Below are 20,517 nucleotides of genomic sequence, written 5' to 3'. Positions count from 1 at the left end.
GCGGGGGCGGTGGTGGGGGTGCTACCAGGGGCTGCCAAGGACCCAGGGCTTGCATAATCCTCCCGCCACCTCTCCTGAAAGAGAGCAGGGTTTAGACGCCTGCCAGCAGCGAGGGGCTGGGCTCACAGCCTTGAGTCTGGGGTTCCTAAGTGGGGGAAATGCTGGCAGCTTTGAGAGGGTCCTGTCTGTTCAGGCTGTGTGCACTCCCCTCTCATGGAGCCCTCTCTGTACCCTGGCACACTTGACTAGGGGCTGTGGCCGGGCAGGTTATCTCTCACACTTGCCTGCTGCTGTTTGGAACTTGTCCCCACCTACCCAGTAGGCAGTAAGATGGTCCTGAAGCCCCTCCACAGGAAGCCTTCCCAGGTGGAATTAGAGGAGGGGGTCAGCTTCAACATCCCCCTTTACTCTGCAGAAACCAGAAGAAAGGTCCCCAGTTCTAGCCCTCACTTTTGGTGGCTCCCTGGAGGTAACTATTCTCTGGGAGTTCTCCAAACTCTTTTGGAGCTTAGAAGTTTTTCCAGCTTGTCCGGGCATGGTGGCTCACGCCTGCAATCCCAGCACTTTGAGAGGCCGAGGCGGGCAGATCACTTGAGGTCAGGAGTTTGAGACTAGCCTGGGCAACATGTTGAAACCCCATCTCTGCTAAAAATACAAAAATTAGCCAGGCATGGTGGTGCACACCTGTAGTCCCAGCTACTCAGGAGGCTGAGGCAGGAGAATCACTTGAACCCAGGAGGTGGAGGTTGCAGTGAGGCAAGATGGTGCCACTGCACCCCAGCCTGGGCGACAGAGTGAGACTCTGTCTCAAAAAAAAAAAAAAAGAAAAAAAGTTTTTCCAGCCGTGCTGGCTAATTCTTCTAGAGCTGCTGTCTTGCAAGGAAAAGGAGGACTTCTGAAATTCAGTCTGTCTGCTTTCCTCCTTGCTCCAAGGGGATAGGCCTTTTTTGCCTTAAGATTTCAGAACTGGAGGAACATGCCTGCACCCAGCATCGTTTATGAGAGGTGTAGGGTTCACTCGATCTTGTTCCATTCTCCTGTCTGACCATGGCTGGGCTCAGGCGATCTTCCTGCCTCTGCCTCCTGAGTAGCTGAGATTGCAGGTGCGTGCCACCACACCTAGCTTGTTTTATCAAACGTGTTTTGGCCCCAGCAGCACCTCAGGCCAGGTCATCAGGGAGCACCTGGGGTGACTTCATGTTCTCGTACCACACTGTCACTGAGAGCCCACTGCATGATCCCTGTTTTGTAGGTAGAGGCCAGCTGACCACATCACTTTGTCCTTGCCCATCCTGACCCAGCTGCCTCTCACTTGCCTTCTTGCTTGTACATACGGCTTTGGCATTTCAAACAAGTCACATGCTATCTGCAGTCAGGGAGGTGTCACCATGTCAGTCCTCCCCCAGCTCATTTGCGGTGGAGGATTCACAGAAATGCAAAAGAACTGCCTTTTCTCAAGTCCTGTGCTGTGTGTTGGGGTAGTGGGGGCAGGTGCCTGTGTGGACACAGCGGTGGACCCTTCGCTGCGCCCTTGGGAACTCAGGTTTCTACCGAGGGTATGAAGAAGCACTTGGAGCACGGAACGTGGCTGTGCTGGAAAGCACTCAGCGGTATTAGTGACAGTGATTTCAAGGGTGGGCTCAGTGCCTCAGATGGTATAAAGAGGATGGATAAAAAGTGTGGGTGTGTCAGGTTGTGGGGGACCAGGCCAGTGGGGCAGCCAGCGAAGGCAAGGCAGGAGTGGGCCCCCACAGCCTCTACTGAGAGACCTTGGCTTGCTCGGGCTTTTTTCTGCTCTCTCTCTTGTCCATGTACTCACCTGTCTCACCAGCCGGACTGCGAGCTCCAGGGCGGGGGCTACGGCTTGTTCAGCATGTGTCCCTCATACCTTCTCAGGGCCTTGTTCTAGTAGGTCCTCAGCAAACATAAGTCCTGGTGACAGTTATTTAAAATAGCTTTTGGTGACTCTCACCGCCTCCTTCCTCCCTATGGTGCGTCCCCTTCAACTTGTCCATGATGTTAAAAAGAGATGGCTGGATGCAGAGGATGGTGGCAGCTGTGCTCTGATTTCCACTCATGCGTGTCTCGGAGTCCAGGACAGGGCCCATGAGGCAGGTGGTTGTTTTGGGTAGATTCCTTCCTCCCAAGAAGGGGAATGAGAGGGTTTATGATTGTGCGGGTCTCTGTCAATGGGTGGTTGTGAGTGTGTGTGTGTGTGTGTGTGTGTGTCAGGGGAGCAAGGCTGTCCTACAGGAGTGTGTACAGTGTTTTTCCAGCCACCGAGAACAGATCAGATCAGAATGCAAACCTGGAGGGTGCCCATGCTTAGAGGGATTTGCCCAAGCTCAGCCTCTCTTTCTTTTCCTCCTTCTTTTTGTAGCAGTCCAAGGTTGTGCTCTTGGAAGACCTGGCTTCCCAGGTGGGCCTACGCACTCAGGTAAGCCCTGGAACGTGGCCTGCTGTGTGCAGTGTGGCCAGGGGTCTGTGTGGCTAGCAGAGAGGACCTGCCCTAAAGATAGAGTCTTGATGCACCGTCTACCTTGTCCCCAACCAAGAGTGAGTAGTGCACAGAAGTCTCCTGGCACCCTGGGAATCCTGCATTTTTAATGGATAAACAGGCAGGAAAGAAAAAAAAAACCCCAAACCCCATCACTCCGCCAGCCCCTGTGACCAAAGCAGCCCAAATCAGTTACCTTGACAACTGTCATGCACAGACTGCACCAGCCTGTGTTGCAGACATCACTGCCCCGCTTCTAACAGGAAGAGATACTCTTTTGGGGGTCTTGCAGGGCCCAGGACCAGAGCCCCTTCTACCCAGGGCCCTTCCAAAGGCAAAGCACAGAGTCACATTTGGGCGTGGCATGAGAGGGAAATGAAGAGATTTGGCTGTAGTGGGAGGGAGGTTTCAGTGCTTTTTCTGGGGACATTGGTGCCTATCTCTATTCTGAGAATTGTTCTCCTCATAGGACACCATAAATCGCATCCAGGACCTGCTGGCTGAGGGGACTATAACAGGTGAGATGATGAGAGCCAATCACTGCAGTCCTGGCCTTGGAGAGTGTCTAGCCACAGGGGCTGCAGGGATGTGCTGCAGAGGCAGGATGACCACCCAAGATGGGGGGAGGGGTGTGCAACGAGGGGCACTGAGTAGCTGGATGCAGTTACAAGGAGGACATGCCAGGGCCTGGAGGTGGCAGCAGTGGGAGAGGACAGGCAGGGCAGCCTGATTCGACTCTCCTAGCAGGACTGGATGCAGCCAGGAAAGGCCAGGCAGGCAGGAGGCCGGAAGGGCCCTGAGCCAGCTGTGAAGGAGTAGGTGGGCATTCTCAGGCCAGGTGGGGAACGCCCAGGAGGCCTCAGCCCCACAACCTGCATGTCCCCACAGGTGTGATTGACGACCGGGGCAAGTTCATCTACATAACCCCAGAGGAACTGGCCGCCGTGGCCAACTTCATCCGACAGCGGGGCCGGGTGTCCATCGCCGAGCTTGCCCAAGCCAGCAACTCCCTCATCGCCTGGGGCCGGGAGCCCCCTGCCCAAGCCCCAGCCTGACCCCAGTCCTTCCCTCTTGGACTCAGAGTTGGTGTGGCCTACCTGGCTATACATCTTCATCCCTCCCCACCATCCTGGGGAAGTGATGGTGTGGCCGGGCAGTTATAGATTAAAGGCCTGTGAGTACTGCTGAGCTTGGTGTGGCTTGGTATGGCAGAAGGCCTGGCCTAGGATCCTAGATAAGCAGGTGAAATTTAGGCTTCAGAATATATCCGAGAGGTGGGGAGGGTCCCTTGGAAGCTGGTGAAGTCCTGTTCTTATTATGAATCCATTCATTCAAGAAAATAGCCTGTTGCACATTTACTCTGTTCCTTTGTGCCCTGCAAGCCCTGCCCCCAAGACCTAGATAAGATCTTTCTCTTCTTTTGCCCCCACTCAAATTAGAAGTGGGGAGCCTCTTGGGCCACATCTCTGTTAACTGGGGAGGGGAGGTCTCATGGGTCTTTTTTAACTGATCAGGAGCCCTAAGTAGGGCTGAGAGCCAGTGGGGAGAAGAATTAATGAGAAGCATCAAGGATAGAGTCCTAGGGAGCATCAGCCTTTAAGAGGGAGGGTGGGGGGGTCAGTGAAGGAGAGAGCCATTTGCAGGGCAGGTAGAAGGAAGGAGAGGACCTGCTTGAGCTGGCTATAATTGTGCAGCGGAGGGAGGGACATTGCTCATATGGGAAATCACATGAATTCAGCTCTACATCCTTGACAAAAAGTTTAAATGGTGTGGGTGATTCCACCCACTGGTGGATGTGAGAACCATATGCTCAGAAGTGGGTGGGATGGGAGGGAGGTGTGTACCTCCTGGAGGGTCGGTCACTCTGGTTCCTGTTGGCTGTTCATGGCGTGAGCATCCTGCTGTGCTGAGGGTGAGGCACATGTTTAAATGTGTATTTATGCAAAGTGGTCCCTAAACATAAGCCCCCTACTTCCTCTGGTGCCTGATGGAGGAGGCAGCTTTCTGTTCCAGCCCAGGAGGAAACGCTCCCTGGATGGTGATGGGGAAACAGTACGTCAGGTTCCAGGGCAGAGTCTTCCTTAGGAGTTGCCAAGGGTGTTTTTGACTCATTGGGTGCCATAAGCATTGACTGTAGAACCTAAATTCCAAGAAAGGTATGACTCTGCTACTTCCATCAGCAACGGGTACTTGTCATCACCTGGAGCATGAAGGGCCACATGTATTGTTTGGAAGGCCATCTGGAGCCTACATTCTAGTAGGAGAGGGAAGAAACAGATGTAGCCAACCACAGTATGAGGTGGAAACATAAAATTACAAAGGGAAAAGAAGAGATGACTTACAGTTAGATCACTGGTCCTTAGCCTGGTTGCTCATTGGATTCACCTGGGGAGTTTTTAGTCGTCTCATGCCAGCCCCGTTGCACCCAGGACCAGTCAAATCAGAATCTGTGAGGGCACAGTCAGGGAGCATGAGTAGGAGATTCCAATGTGCAGCCAAAGTTGAGAGCTAGGGAACAGATGGGGGCGGGGTGGAGAGGCAGGCCAACAAGTTGCAAGTAATTCAAATCTCCATTGGAAGGGGCTTCTCACAGAGCAAGGCGGCAGCTCCAGGGCTCTCTAGTCCTTTCCCTCAGCTATCCTCTGCCACTGCCATGCAGATGGCAAGATGGCCAAGGCAGCCCCTGCCCCAGCATCCCATGCTCAGGACAGTACCCAAAGGCCAGGAATGGGAAAAGGCACATTCCTTCCTTATATCCTGGAAGCACCCAGATATTCTTCATGTCCCATGGGCTTAGTGTGGAGGAAAAAAAAAATCTATGATCCTTTGAGCATTATTTAGTGCTCAGTTAATACATTTATTAAATGAATAGTTTATTAAACAAAAGTAAACATTTTTCTAAATATATACGAACTACTTCCACAACTAAAAAATGAAAAAATAAAGGGAAAAATGAAAATAAAATGAAATTTAATGCTTTTTTTTTTTTTGAGGCAGTCTCGCTGTGTTGCCCAGGCTGTAGTGATCTCGGCTTACTACAACCTCCACCACCCAGGTTCAAGCGATTCTCCTGCCTCAGCCTCCCGAGTAGCTGGGATTACAGGAGCGTGCCACCACTCCCAGCTAATTTTTGTATTTTTAGTAGAGACGGGGTTTCACTTTGTTGGCCAGGCTGATCTCGAACTCCTGACCTCAGGCAATCTGCCTGCCTCAGCCTCCCAAAGTGCTGGGATTACAAGCGTGAGCCACCGCGCCCAGCCGTAGAGCAGACATAGTATTATAATGATTACATTACTGATCTGTACATGTGACACTAAAACTGATCATAAACACTTCACTAGCTCTACTTTTCTTTTTTTCTTGAGTTGGAGTCTCACTGTCACCTAGGCAGAAGTGCACTGGCGCAATCTTGGCTCACTGCAACCTCCACCTCCCACGTTCGGTGATTCTCCTGCCTCATCCTCCCGAATAGCTGGGATTACAGGCATGCGCCACCACACCTGGCTAATTTTTGTATTTTTACTAGAGACGGGGTTTCACCATGTTGGGCAGGCTGGTCTCAAACTCCTGACTTGAAGTGATCCCCCCGCCTCAGCCTCCCAAAGTGCTGCATTACAGGCATGAGCCACTGTGCCCAGCCTTGCTAGCTCTAATTAAATTTTATTGATTTACTTATTTAGAGAGGGAATCTCGCTCTGTCGCCCGGGCAGGGGTGCAGTGGTGCAATCTCAGCTCACTGAAACCTCCACTTCCCGAGTTCAAGCGATTCTCCTGCCTCAGCCTCCTGAATAGCTGGAATTACTGGCGCCCTCCACCATGCCTGGCTAATTTTTTGTATTTTTAGTAGAGACAGGGTTTTGCCATGGTTGCCAGGCTGGTCTCAAACTCCTGACCTCAGGTGATCCGCCCACCTTGGCCTCCCAAAGTGCTGGGATTATAAGCGTGAACCCCTACACCTGGCCTTTAATTTTTATTTTTGTCGGAGGGTAGTTTTCACTTACTCTGGAGCACCAGGGTTACCGTGTTAGCTGAGGACATAGCTATGACTGATGGATGATGATTCAGAACCAAGGACTCAAGACTTCATTGTAATTCTTTTTAATTTTTATTTGTTTATTTATTTATTTATTTATTTATTTATTTATTTATTTATTTTTTATTTTTTTTGAGACAGAGTCTCGCTCTGTCACCCAGGCTGGAGTGCAGTGGCACAATCTCGGCTCACTGCAAGCTCCGCCTCCCAGGTTCACGCCATTCTCCTGCCTCAGCCTCCCAAGTAGCTGGGACTACAGGCGCCCGCCACCATGCCTGGCTAATTTTTTATATTTTTAGTAGAGACGGGGTTTCACTGTGTTAGCCAGGATGGTCTCGATCTCCTGACCTCGTGATCTGCCCGCCTCTGCCTCCCAAAGTGCTGGGATTACAGGCGTGAGCCACCGCGCCTGGCCAATTTTTATTTATTTTATTTTTATTTTTTTGAGACAGAGCCTCGCACTGTCGCCCAGGCTGGAATGCAATAGCGTGATCTCGGCTCACTGCAACTTCCGCCTCCCGGGTTCAAGCGATTCTCCTGCCTCAGCCTCCCAAGTAGCTGGGATTACATGTGCCCGCCACCAAGCCCTGCTAATTTTTTGTATTTTTAGTAGAGATGGGGTTTCACTATGTTGGCCAGGCTGGTCTTGAACTCCTGACCTCATGATCCACCCGCCTTGGCCTCCTAAAGTGCTGGGATTACAGCTGTGAGCCACCACGCCCAGCCAACTTCATTGGAATTCTACCTGAGTCTTTTACTTGTTGGGTAGTCCCTTTTTCTTTTCTTTTTTTTATTAGTATTGTTATTTTTTTGAGACAGTCTCACTCTGTCACTCAAGCTGGAGTGCAGTGGCTCGATCTCAGCTCACTGCAACCTCCGCCTCCAGGGTTCAAGCGATTCTGCCTCAGCCTTCCAAGTAGCTGGGACTACTGGCGCATGCCACCACGCCCAGCTAATTTTTGTATTTTTAGTAGAGACGGGGTTTCACCATGTTGGCCTCCCAAAGTGCTGGGACTACAGGCACGAGCCACCGTGCCCAGCCTGGTGGTCCCTTTTTCATAGTTAGATTTTGGAACCCTTGACTCTTGGCTCCAACCAAACAGATACATTTTGATTTTTGTAACTCTCAAGCAGTGCTTGTCCTGGGTGCCTTATCTTCACAGCCCAGCCCTACACAGGTCTATTTTGATACTACTTGCGCCCTATAGAGTCCAGTAACTTCTCTTTCTTGTGGATCTTCAAGGCTTATTATTGACAAGTTCCAGATTGGAGTTATATTACACAATTTTTCAAAAAATAGTTATTTACAAGATTAACCATGAGCTGAAAATTACTGAAAAACTGGGAATGGGTACATGGAGGTTGTGCTCATTTTCTTTCTTCTTTCTGGTTTTTTTGTTTGTTTTTTTGAGACAGAGTCTTGCTCTGTTGCCCAGGCTGGAGTACAGTGGCGCGATCTCGGCTCACTGCAAGCTCCGTCTCCCAAGTTCATGCCATTCTCCTGCCTCAGTCTTCTGTGTAGCTGGGACTACAGGCGCCCACCACCACGCTCGGCTAATTTTTTATATTTTTAGTAGAGACGCGGTGTCACTGTGTTAGCCAGGATGGTCTCAATCTCCTGACCTCATGATCCACCCACCTCGGCCTCCCAAAGTGCTGGGATTACAGGCATGAGCCACCGCGCCTGGCCTTGTTTTTGTTTTTAGGATAAGATCTAGCTCTGTTGCCCAGGCTGGAGTACAGTGGCACGATGTCAGGTCACTGCACCTCTGCCTCCCAGGCTCAAGCCATCCTCTCACCTCAGCCTCCTGAGTAGCTAGGACTTACAGGTGTGCACCACCATGCCCGGCTAATTTTTTAACTTTTTGTAAAGATGGGGTTTTGCCATGTTGCCTGGGCTGGTCTCGAACTCATGAGCTCAAGCAATCCACCTATCTTGGCCTCCCAAAGTGTTGGGATTACAGGCATGAGCACTGCACCCAGCCATCTATTTTCATACATGTTTAAACTTTTCTATAACGAAACATAAAGAGCCCTAGATGGCCTTATGTATCCTTGGCTCATGCTAAACCTCAAGAAAGGGAGCTAAAATAGCTGGGTTATGTGAAGCCACCAGTAATATGGTGACAGTTCAGTGATTCCCCCAGGCTACCACAGTGATACTGATACTGGATGCATGTTGGATTTTTGTTTTTTGAGACAGAGTCTCACTCTTGCCCAGGCTGGAGTACAGTGGTATGATCATGGCTCACTGCTGCCTCAAACTTCTGGGCTCAAGCGATCCTCCCACCTCAGCCTTTCTAGTAGCTAGGACTACAGGAGCACTCCACCATGCCCAGCTAATATATATATATTTTCTTTTTTTGGTAGAGACGGGATCTCACTATGTTGCTCATGGTGGCCTTGAACTCCTGAGCTCAAGTGATCCTCCTACCTCGGCCTTGCAAAGCACTGGGATTATAGCCGTGTACCACTGCACCCAGCCTGTATTGAATCTTTGTAACAGAAAAGTATTTAAACACATCTGAAATATGTTGTTAAAAACTAACGTAATTTATGGGGAGCTTACTGAGTACAAGGCATGATTTTGAACACCCTAGGGAAGTACAGTGAGCAAAACATGGCCCCAGCCACAAGTAGGGGTTAGTGCAGTGGTATTTTTTTTTCTTTGAGACGGAGTCTCGCTCTGTCGCCCAGGCTGGAGTGCAGTGGTGAAATCTCAGCTCACTGAAAGCTCCGCCTCCTGGGTTCACGCCATTCTCCTGCCTCAGCCTCCCGAGTAGCTGGGACCACAGGCGTCCGCCACCACGCCCGGCTAATATTTTTGTATTTTTAGTAGAGACGGGGTTTCACCGTGTTAGCCAGGATGGTCTTGATCTCCTGACCTCATGATCCACCCGCCTTGGCCTCCCTAAGTGCTGGGATTACAGGCTTGAGCCACCGCACCTGGCCAGTGCAGTGGTATTAATCTGACAGAGAGACCAATCAATCACAAGCTAGCAAGTGCACAGCCAGATGCTGGAGTGTATGAAAGGGACCAGTGGATAATAGGAGAGGCCTTCCAGGCTAGAGGGAGGACAGGTGCAGAGATCTGGAGTGGAGAATAAGGCCTGTGGTTCCCTGAGGGGAGCATGGAGTGTTGGGTGGAGGAAAGGCCAGGGCAAATGAGAGACAAAGCTGGAAAAGGAGGCTGGGACCTGGCTGGGAAGGTCTGAGCCCAGAGATCTGAGCTATGTTTGTTAAGTCTGGGTGGGGAAGAGGTGGGAATGTTTATTTACTTAGCGTTTTGAATCTGTTAACTCATTTCTTAAACCTTTACCTCACTTTATCCCACAAATTGTCATTATACCATCAACTTCTCCCTCCACAAGCCACTGGACTATTTGAGAATATCCCTCAAGTCTTCATGCGTGCATGCCTCAGCCCCAAGATTAGAGACAGCTATTCCACTAAGGCTGTGTTTTCAGACTCTTTTAACAGTATCTCTTAGTAAAAATCCATTTTCTTATGTGTGCACGTATGCATATAGATCCATGAAGCAGGCGTTTCACAGTACAATCCTTTTGGTTTGATGCATGTTGATACTTGCCTCTATTCTATTTTATTGCCAATGGTGACTAAATTGATTTTACAAGTCACTAACAGATCTTGACCTACAGTTTGAAAAACAGAGTACTGAGGACTCTTGTTTCCTTTATTTAGAACAGTGCAAGGATGAGTATCTGGGTAGAGTTGTGCATTGTACATAACCTTTGATAGTCATATAGTTGAACCAAAAACAATTTCTGTAGTGACATTGAAAAACATTTTGACTTGATTTATCCTGACAGCATACATAATTTTTGGCTGGCTAATACATTATCCGATTGTTAATTATAGCAAAATGGATAAGGGAACCTTATAAGAAAACCTACCAAATACCAATACTGTAACATTAAACTTATTTAAATATAACCTTTTGCGTATAGCTTGGTAGATTTACGCTGACTGGTTTTTAGTCATTTTAACTTTCTATTTTACATTTACTATTTACATTTCTACCATATGACACAAAAACACATCTATAATAAAACTAAAACTCTTAATGTTCTAACTGTTCAGAACTGAGTAACTGAGACTTAATTCCTCAATTGCTGTAAGAGATTTTCCTTTAGCTGTTTCTCAGCAAGGTAAGTCAAGTCACCTTGTTGAGCTAAACTCCACAGTTCCCTGTGTTGTTCACATAATAGTGTAGTTGTGTGGACATGTGCTTGCTGTCTAGTTGGGCAGTTGTCTTTTTTTTTTTTTTTTTTTGAGATGGACTTTCGCTCTGTCACCTAGGCTGGACAATGGTGCTATCTCGGCTCACTGCAACCTCCACCTCCTGGGTTCAAGCAATTCTTCTGCCTCAGTGTCCCGAGTAGCTGGGATTACAGGCACCTGCCATCATGCCTGGCTAATTTTTGTGGGGTTTTTTTTTTTTTTTTTTGAGACAGAGTCTCGCTCTTGTTGCCCAGGCTGGAGTGCAATGGCGTGATCTCAGCTCACTGCAACCTTCACCTCCTGGATTCATGTGATTCTCCTGCCTCAGCCTCCCAAGTAGCTGGGATTACAGGCGTGTGCCACTATGCCTGGCTAATTTTTTTGTATTTTCAATAGAGACATGGTTTCACCATGTTGGTCATGCTGGTCTCGAACTCCTGACCTCAAGTGATCCTCCCGTCTCAGCCTCCGAAAGTGCTGGGATTACAGGTGTGAGCCACCACGCCCGGCCAATTTTTGTATTTTTGTAGAGATGGAGTTTCAGCATGATCCTCCCGCCTCAGGCACAGTGGCTCATGCCTATAATCCCAGCACTTTGGGAGGCCGAGGCAGGTGGATCACTTGAGCCCCAGAGTTTAAGATCAGCCTGGGCAACATGGTGAAACCCCATCTATACCAAAAAAAAAGAAATTAGCCAGGCGTGGTGGTGTGCACCTGTAGTCCCAGCTACAGGAAGCTGAGGTGGGAGAATCACTTGAGCCTGGGAGGTGGAGGTTGCAGTGAGCCGTGACTGTGCCACTGTACTCCAGCCTGGGCAACAGAGTGAGACCCCATCTAACCAAAAAAAAAAAAGGACCTACATGTTTCACATGTACATGTATGATGCAGAGGCACTCACTTGAAGTGGTGACTTGTGTTCCTTTTCGCTTTGTATCTAAATATCTTGAAATGAGGCTTACAGGGTATAGGTACAGATGAGTCCCTTAGTATCATATAAACAATGCATCAATTATATAAAAACAGAATCAGATGTTACAGGGGGACCCTGTGGAACATAGGAAAAACATAAACCATTTTCTATCTTAGGTAAAATGTGCAATTAGTAAAGAATAGTTTTAAGAAAGAGAATACAGTTTTTAATTTTTTGTATATTTTTCCTTTAACTTTTATATTTATTTATTTATTTATTTTTCATTTTTTGAGATGGAGTCTCACTCTGTCTCTCAGGCTGGAGTGCAATGGCACGATCTCGGCTTACTGCAACCTCTGCCTCCTGGGTTCAAGTGATTCTCCTGCCTCAGCCTCCCGAGTAGCTGGGATTACAGGCGCCTGCCACCACGCCTGGCTAATTTTTGTATTTTTTTTTTAGTAGAGACGGGGTTTCACCATGTTGGCCAGCCTGGTCTCAAACTCCTGGCCTCAGGTGATCCACCTGCCTCAGCCTCCCAAAGTGCTGGGATTATAGGCATGAGCCACCACGCTCAGCCTTAAATTTTATTTTTCATGGACCGTGTGTGTGTGTGTGTGTGTGTGTATAAACATCAGCTCGTCTGGGTGCGGTGGCTCATGCCTGTAATCCCAGCACTTTGGGAGGCCAAGGTGGGTGGATCACCTGAGGTCAGGAGTTCAAGACCAGCCTGGCCAACATGGTGAAACCCCATCTCTACAAAAATACAAAAGTTAGCCAGGCATGATGGTGGGTGCCTGTAATCCCAGCTACTCGGGAGGCTGAGGCGGGAGAATCACTTGAACCCAAGAGGCAGAGGTTGCAGTGAGCTGAGATCGTGCCGCTGCACTTCAGCCTGGGTGACAGGGCGACACTCTGTCTCAAAAAAACAAACAAACAAACAAAAAACACATCAGCTTATCAAACTAATAAAAGACCCCAGCATTCTTGGATTATAATCATTTCGGTTACTTTTATATTGGTTTAGATAACCCCCAAGACCTTTACTGGTAATTCCTAGGAATTTTTGGCCCAATTCCAGAAGTTTTCATTTCCTCATAAAGTAAGCATAGCTATAAAAGGCTTTAGTACAAACATTCGAACTTTAGCATGAATTAAAGTGCCTTGTCTGCCCCCTAATTTGCTGTTCAGAGGTAACTGCAAGCAGTCATCTCAGAGAAGTAAACCCAGATCCCCTTCTGGACAACTTGGTGGGTAGGACCCCAAAGGATTGCAATAGTCTTTCCTAATTTGATAGGTTTTGATCTGCATCTCTTCAGTATCAGCGAGGATATAGATGTTTTCAACTGCTTATTGGCTATCTGGATTCATAGTGATATATATATAGATATATAAGAAAATCTATCTATCTCTCTATCTCTCTATCTATCTATCTATCTATCTATCTATCTATCTATCTACCTATCTATCTATCTATCTGTTTTTTTGAGACAGAGTCTCGCTCTGTCACCCAGGCTGGAGCGGAGTGGCATCTTGGCTCACTACAACCTCCACCTCCCGGGTTCAAGTGGTTCTCCTGCCTCAGCCTCCCAAGTAGCTGGGATTATAGGCACGTGCCACCATGCCTGGCTAATTTTTGTATCTTTAGTAGAGACGGGGTTTTGCCATGTTGGCCAGCCTGGTCTCGAACTTCTGACTTCAGGTGATCCACCTGCCTTGGCCTCCCAAAGTGCTGGGATTGTAAGCATGAGCCACCGTACCCAGCCCTAAGTGATATATTTCTTTTACCTATTTATCTGTAGACCTAGGGTTTTTGTGATTTCATTCATAATTCAACTAAGGAATGTTGTGTCTATTATGTATTTGTATTCATTTTCTAGTGCTGCTGTAACAAATGACCGAATCTTAGTGGCAAAAAACTACACAAACTTATTATCTTATGCTTCTGTAGCACAGAAGTCCAATGCAGGTCTTCTGTACTAAAATCAAGGAAGGACTGTGCTCCGTTTCTGGAGGTTCTTTTCCAGCTAGAGGCCACCCACATTTCTTGGCTCATGGCCCCCTTCTTCCATCTGCAAAGCCAGTTATGTTGCATCTTCTGATCATTCTTTCCTAGTCACATCTCCATCTCACTCTTTCTGCCGTCCTCTTTCACTTTTAAGAACGCTTGTGATGACACTGGGCCTGCCTGGATAATCCAGGCTAATCTTCCTATTTTAAGGTCCGCTGATCAAAGCCTTAACTCTATCTACAACCTTAATTTCGCTTGGCCATGTAACAACATATTCACAGGTTCTGGGAATTAGGATTTGGACATTTTGGGTGGGGGGCATTATTCTGCTTACTCTAGAGTATTAAGAGATACGATTTTTTAAATTTATATTTTAAATATAGTTTTAAAGACAGTCAAAAAGGAAAATAAGTTTATGTGGAAGAATAAACAGGTAAGCTCTGAAAATGTAGAAATAGCAAAGTATTAAGATATTAAATATTTGCCCAGCTGTGGTGGCTCACATCCGTTATCTCAGCACTTTGGGAGGCAGAGGCAGGAGGATTGCTTGAGGTCAGGAATTCATGACCAGCCTGGGCAACTTAGCAAGACCCCTTCTCTACAAAAAAATTTTTAAAAGGAAGCTGGGCATGCCTGTAGTCCTGCCTCCTCAGGAGACTGAGGCAGGCAGGAGGATCACTTGAGTCTAGGAATTCGAGGCTGCAGTGAGCTGATTGTGCCAAAGTGCAAAAATTACATTAGTGCCTAGACTCCTTTCTTCTGCCATATGACCTATGATCCCACCATCTCAAGGTGGCCCATGTTTAATCTTGTATGTATCTTTCCTGAATTTTCTATGCACATACATATATATTCTTTGAAAAAGAATAGAGGGGCTGGGCATGGTGGCTCACATCTTTAATCCCAGCACTTTGGGAGGCCAAGGCGGGCAGATCACCTGAGGTCAGGAGTTCGAGACCATCCTGGCCAACATGGTGAAACCCCGTTTCTACTAAAAATTTCTAATAAAAATTAGCTGGGCATGGTGGCAGGCACCTATAATCCCAGCTACTCGGGAAGTTGAGGCAGGAAAATCACTTGAACCCGGGAGGCAGAGGTTGCAGTGAGCCAAGATCATGCCACTGCATTCCAGTCTTGGTGACAGAGTGAGACTCCATCTCAAAAAAAAGAAAAAAAAAAGAGTAGGAGGACTCTCTGCTTTGGGGGCTGCTCAATAAATAAAAAAAAAATAATAGAAAAATTAGAGTACAGTAGGTTGATAGGTATACATATGCTATGCCACAGCTTTTTTCACTTAACTGTAGTCATCTTTCTGTGTCAACACATAGGCATCCATGTCCTTCTTTTAAATATTAATAGCTGTCTATTGTTACATTGCATTGGATGCCTTGTAATTCATTTAATCAATCTTCTATGAATAGATTGATGTATTTAGGAGGTTGTTTTTTTTTTTTACTTTTACATTCAGTACATTAGTGACTGTCTTCAGACGTACATCATATTATTTGTGATGGTATCTCTTCCCAAGAAATGAGATTGCTGGGTCCAAGGATATACACATTTCATATTTTTATATACTACCAAATTGTCCTCCCAAAAGGCTGTACCAATTTATACCCTCAAAATGCTATGTGAGGCTAGGGGCAGTGGCTCACACCTGTAATCTCAGCACTGTGGGAGTGCTCAGCTCTCAGGTGGATCGCTTGAGCTCAGGAGTTTGAGACCAGCCTGGAAAACATGGCAAAAGCTTGTCTCTACAAAAAATACAAAAATTAGCCGGACATGCTAGTAAATGCCTGTAGTCCCAGCTACTCGGGAGGCTGAGGCAGTAGAATCACTTGAACCCGGGAGGCGGAGGTTGCAGTAAGACAAGATCGCGCCACTGTATCCAGCCTGGGCAAGAAGAGTGAGACTCTGTCTCAAAAATAAATAAATAAATAAAAATTTAAAAAATAGAAAGAACTATTGACTTGACTTCTGGTAAAATCAAGAGGGCCTCAAATGGTCTAGCTGTAAGCTGCCCTCCTGCTGTGTTCTGTGGGTAAGGTCCCCTAGCCAATCCTTTCATCAAATGAACCAGGAGCAGTTCCTGCTTATCTCTTAGTAGTAGGCTTCAGTTCCCTGCCAGCCTGTAGAATTATTCAAACAAGCCAGTTACCTCCCATGCAGGAACCAGGGAGCACCTCACTCTCTTATCACTACAAAGCCTGCCCTCCACAACCCCTGGTTGTTCTCTCCACTCCTGAGTGCACCCCCTGTGTGGCCCTGCGTGGCTTGTGGTGTCCTTTCCCATTGAGTATGTTGTAACTAATAAACTGCGGTAAATCTCACCTGTCCAGTGTCAGGTGTTGTGTTTGGCCACTGCCATCACATGAGAGTGGGAACCCCTCCGTCAGCTATGGGGCAAAGAAGACGTGATTAAAACAAATATTTAAAAGACTAATGATATCCTATGCTGGTGAGGCTGTAGGGAAACAGGAACTCAAATGGCTTTTTTTTTTTTTTTTTTTTGAGATGGCAACTCACTCTGTAGCCCAGGCTGCATTGTGCAGTGGCATGATGACTGTTCACTGCAGTCACGACCTCCCAAGTTCAGGTGATCCTCCCGCTTCAGCCTCCTGAGTTGCTGGGATTACAGGCACTTGCCACCCCACCCAGCTAATTTTTGTATTTTTAGTAGAGACGAGGCTTCACCATATTGGCCAGGCTGGTCTCAAACTCCTGACTTCAGGTGATCTACCCACCTCAGCCTCCCAAAGTGCTGGGATTAAGGCGTGAGCCACCGTGCCTGGCCGGTAATACATAATTCTTAATTTCAACTGTTCCTGGTTAATGAGGAGGGTTCTTTTTGGGTATTCATTTTTGACTGATTTTTTGGCATCTATTATGATAATTGCTTTTTTTTCTCAGTTGACAAACTCATGGCTTATTAATTTCATACAGAATAATCTACAGTTTTATTTTCTTGAATTGTATGTAGGATTTTCCACCCCTGGAACTGATGAACTGATGAGTATGGTTTTCAGTTTTCCTTTCTTCCTGTGCTATTATTAGGAATTGGTATAAGGGGAATTGTGGCTTCATAAAATGAAATAGACAGCATTCTATCTTTTCTGGGTTCTGATACAGATTAGTAGGGTGAAAATTATCTATTCAGTGAGTTTGAGAGATTTCTTCCATTAAACTATCTGAGGCCAGAGCCTTTTTTAAATTTCATTTATTTATTTTTGAGGCAAGGTCTTGCTCTGCTGCCCAGACTAGAGTGCAGTAGCACGATCACGGCCCACTTGCAGCCTGAACCTCCCAGGCCCAAGCCATCATCCAACCTCAGCCTCCTGAGTAGCTGAGATCACAGGTGTGCACCACTGTGCCTAGCTAATTTTTTAATTTTTTTTTTTTTTTTTGAGACTGGGTCTCACTCTGTCACCCAGGCTGGAGTGCAACAACGCAATCTCAGCTCACTGCAACTTCCACCTCCTGGGTTCAAGCGATTCTCTCACCTCAGCTTCCCGAGTAGCTGGGACTACAGGCATTCACCACCGCAACTGGCTAATTTTTGTATTTTTTGGTAAAGATGGGGTTTCACTAATGTTGGCCAGGCTGGTCTCAAACTCCTGACTTCAGGTGATCCACCTGCCTTGGTCTCCCAAAGTGCTGGGATTACAGGTGTAAGCCACCACGCCCAGCCCAATTTTTAAATTTTTTTGTAGAGACAGGGTCTCCCTATGTTGTCCAGGCTGGTCTTGAACTCCTGGGCTCGAGCCATCCTCCTGCCTTGGCCTCCTAAAGTGTTGAGATTATAGGCGTGAGCAACCATGCCAGCCACCAGAACCTTTTTTGGACATATTTCTTGGATGATGTTTTTAATATCTTTGTTATCCTTGTAATATTATTTCCCAGAAAATGATCCCCTTTGTCAAGGTTTTCAGGGCCGGGCACGGTGGCTCAGGTCTGTAATCCCAGCAATTTGGAAGGTGGAGGAGGGTGGATCACTTGAGGCCAGGAATTCGAGACCAGCCTGGCCAACATGGCGAAACACTGTCTCTACTAAAAATACAAAAAATTAGCTGGGTGTAATGGTGCACGCCTGTAATGCCAGCTACTGAGACTGAGGCAAAAGAAGCACTTAAACCCGGGAGGCGGAGGTTGCAGGGAGCCAAGATCACGCCACTGCACTCCAGCCTGGGCGACAGAGCAAGACTATCTCAAAAAAAACAACTTGTGTGATCATTAACCAGCAGGTGACAAATCATCTTAAGCAACAACAAAACAAAACAAAAAAAAGTATTGATTAGTTCACTCAACTGATGAACCTAGATACAAATAGTCTAATCTCAGCACTTTGGGAGGCCGAGGCGGGCGGATCTCAAGGTCAGGAGTTCGAGACCAGCCTAACCAACATAGTGAAACCCCGTCTCTACTAAAAATACAAAAATTAGCCCGGCGTGGTGGTGGCACATGCCTGTAATCCCAGCTACTCAGGAGGCTGAGGCAGGAGAATTGCTTGAACCCAGGAGGCGAACGTTGCAGTGGGCTGAGATTGCGCCATTGCATTCCAGAGGGAGACTCCATTTCAGAAAAAAAAAAAAAAAAAAAAAAGTCTAGTTCATAGTTGCTCTGAAAGAAACGAAGGGGATTGCATTAGTTATTCATTCAACAGTTACACACTATGCTAGAGTTTGTATAAATTTTAAGTGAGACTGTGTCTCAAAAAAAAAAAAAAGTTTTCATATGCATTGGACCAGAGTCAGATATAGATAGTATTCTCTTATTTTCCTGGTGTTCTTTTAAAGATGCAAAACCACATTACTCTATGAAATAGGAATGGAGACTATAAAGAGAGATTAAGTTGAGATCAAGACAGAGGTGGAATGGAAATTGGCTGAAAGAAAAATAAAACAAGCAGAATCAAATGTCTTATTGGAGAAAATAAACAGTACTCTTGGCTCTGAAGAAAATTAAATCCGTAATGGTGAAGAAAAACTTGATATAGTCTCCCAGGGTGCAGAGAAAACAAACAGATTTATTTGACATTGGTGATCCAATGTGATAATTTTAGAGGAGAGGAAAGAAAAAAACCCAAATCTTTTCACAGAATGGACAGGAAGAAAACTTTTCTAAGCTACAAAGAAGACCTCTTTTGTTTCTGGAAAATTAATAGATAAGGCCCATATTGATTTATACTGGCAAAATGTTTGACTTTTGAGGGTAAAGAAAAACCCTTGCAAGCACCAAGCAAACTGCTGACCTTAAACAGACAAACCCAGCTTTGCATTTTCAGTGCCAGAAGACAATGAAATAAAGACAAGAGTTTTGAGGGGGAAAGCTTGAGACTCAAGAATCCTATAAACAGGAAATCATTATAAAGGCATTCTCACCTAAGGCAAAGGCTTAGGAAATACGACATTCCAGAGTCCTCCCTGAAATCACCAGTCATGTGAGAGATGGGTCCAAATGAGAAATAGAAAAATTAGAGCACAAAAAACCGGCAGTAACATTGAAACCAATTAAACAGAGTTGGCAAAAGCCAAAAACAAGGATTGAAAAAGAATGTTGTGGCTTAAAAAAAAAGTGTAAACAAAAGTTAGGTCTGTCGTCCTGATTAAGTGGACAAATACAAGTAGTGAGGGCGGCAGGTAGGAGGCAGAAAAGCACATAAAATTTCTCATGGGGGAATATAAAAACGAATTATTTGTCACTGACTTTACTAATTTGTGAAATGTAAACTATTTTCATTTGATAAATTTAAAGGCAGCCGCGAGAAGAATTAAAAATACTTTCTGCCTTGAAAATCACGATAGAAGATAAAAGCAAATGTGGGAAAATTCAGAATACAGGAATAAATAAAAACTATAGAATACGAAGTCATAAGACCAAACACACCTATAAACAGCAGAGACGTAATGCGTTAAATCCCAGCCAGAGTAGAGGCGCTGCAGTTCTTAGGGCAGACCCTGGTGCCTCCAGGCTTTTGCTAGTACTAAACTCTCGGCTAGGCTTGCCTCCCTACCCTATTCAAGGCTGAGGCCTCAATTCAAGGCCGACTCCCTCCTCCCGGCAGTCCTCCCGGGCCGCCCTAGGCTGAGTGAGCACTCCCCACAGTGAACGCTGCCCGCGCGGGCGAGGCCGGCGCTCCGGGTCCGGTACGAAGTCCCACCTCACTCCCTCTCACCCCGGGTTACAGCGTGTGGTCTGGGGCCACGCGTTACGCCAGGCGCCGGGCACAGGGTGAAAGCGTTCAATCCTGCTGGAGTGTAATGTGTATTTTTTCCCCGTCGCACCTTCCAGACGGTGATCCAGTGTGAGCAGCAAGTTTCAAATCGTCTCCGTTTGGTCACGAACGGAGTTTACTGCCCCTCGACGCCTCCCGCACGACAGCCCGTGGTCCTCGCGCCCGGGCGGGTCGTTGCTCGGCCGGGTGGATCCACCCGCGACGGCTCGTCCCGACCCCTCCCTAGCGGACTTGCAAGGTCTCAGGGCGTCCGCTGGGAGGCTGCGTCCCGAAGAGCTGGCGCGGGAGAGGAATGGGGCTCGGGGCTCCGAGTCGGGAGCCCCTTCCCCCAAGCAAGAGGGGCTCCTCCTCCTCTTCCTAGACGTGGGATTCAGGGAGGGCGCGGTTCCATTGGATTTGTTGCAGAGGAACGACTGGGCCTGAGCCCAAGCCCAAGGGCCTGGGGGGTAACGAGCGATGAGCAGAGGGGCTCGTGGCGGACTTGCTGCGCCCTAGAGAGGGTGAGGCTGAGGGGTCCCACGCGCGGGCGGGGCGCAGCGACGAAGGGGTTAAGGCGCCTCACCCCGCCCCAGCCCGGGCATTGGCTGCCCTGGGG

The 20,517-nt window shown here is 47.3% G+C and overlaps 1 protein-coding gene and 1 long non-coding RNA gene across 2 annotated transcripts in view; one reads left to right on the top strand and one right to left on the bottom strand.

The window, feature by feature from the left end:
• DDRGK1 (DDRGK domain containing 1) overlaps window positions 1–3,685 on the top strand; it is a 14,207-nt gene extending 10,522 nt beyond the window's left edge. Inside the window, exons 7-9 of the mRNA XM_004061729.5 lie at window positions 2,381–2,437; window positions 2,967–3,015; window positions 3,386–3,685. Coding sequence (XP_004061777.5) covers window positions 2,381–2,437; window positions 2,967–3,015; window positions 3,386–3,552 — 273 coding nt within the window. The 3' untranslated portion in view covers window positions 3,553–3,685. The remainder of the gene's footprint in view (window positions 1–2,380; window positions 2,438–2,966; window positions 3,016–3,385) is intronic.
• On the bottom strand, window positions 2,504–20,499 carry LOC109024376 (uncharacterized). The gene is made up of 4 exons (XR_004068162.3): window positions 19,972–20,499; window positions 16,022–16,086; window positions 4,840–4,944; window positions 2,504–4,751 (listed from the first exon to the last, which is right to left on the bottom strand). It is a non-coding gene; the product is annotated as an uncharacterized lncRNA (long non-coding RNA).
• Between the last annotated feature and the right edge of the window lie 18 nt (window positions 20,500–20,517).

This window comes from Gorilla gorilla, chromosome 21 (genome assembly GCF_029281585.2).
Source record: "Gorilla gorilla gorilla isolate KB3781 chromosome 21, NHGRI_mGorGor1-v2.1_pri, whole genome shotgun sequence".
Classification (NCBI taxonomy): Eukaryota; Metazoa; Chordata; class Mammalia; order Primates; family Hominidae; genus Gorilla; species Gorilla gorilla.
The sequence above is the reverse complement of the archived record's forward strand: the minus strand, read 5'-3'. Positions and strand labels throughout refer to the sequence as shown.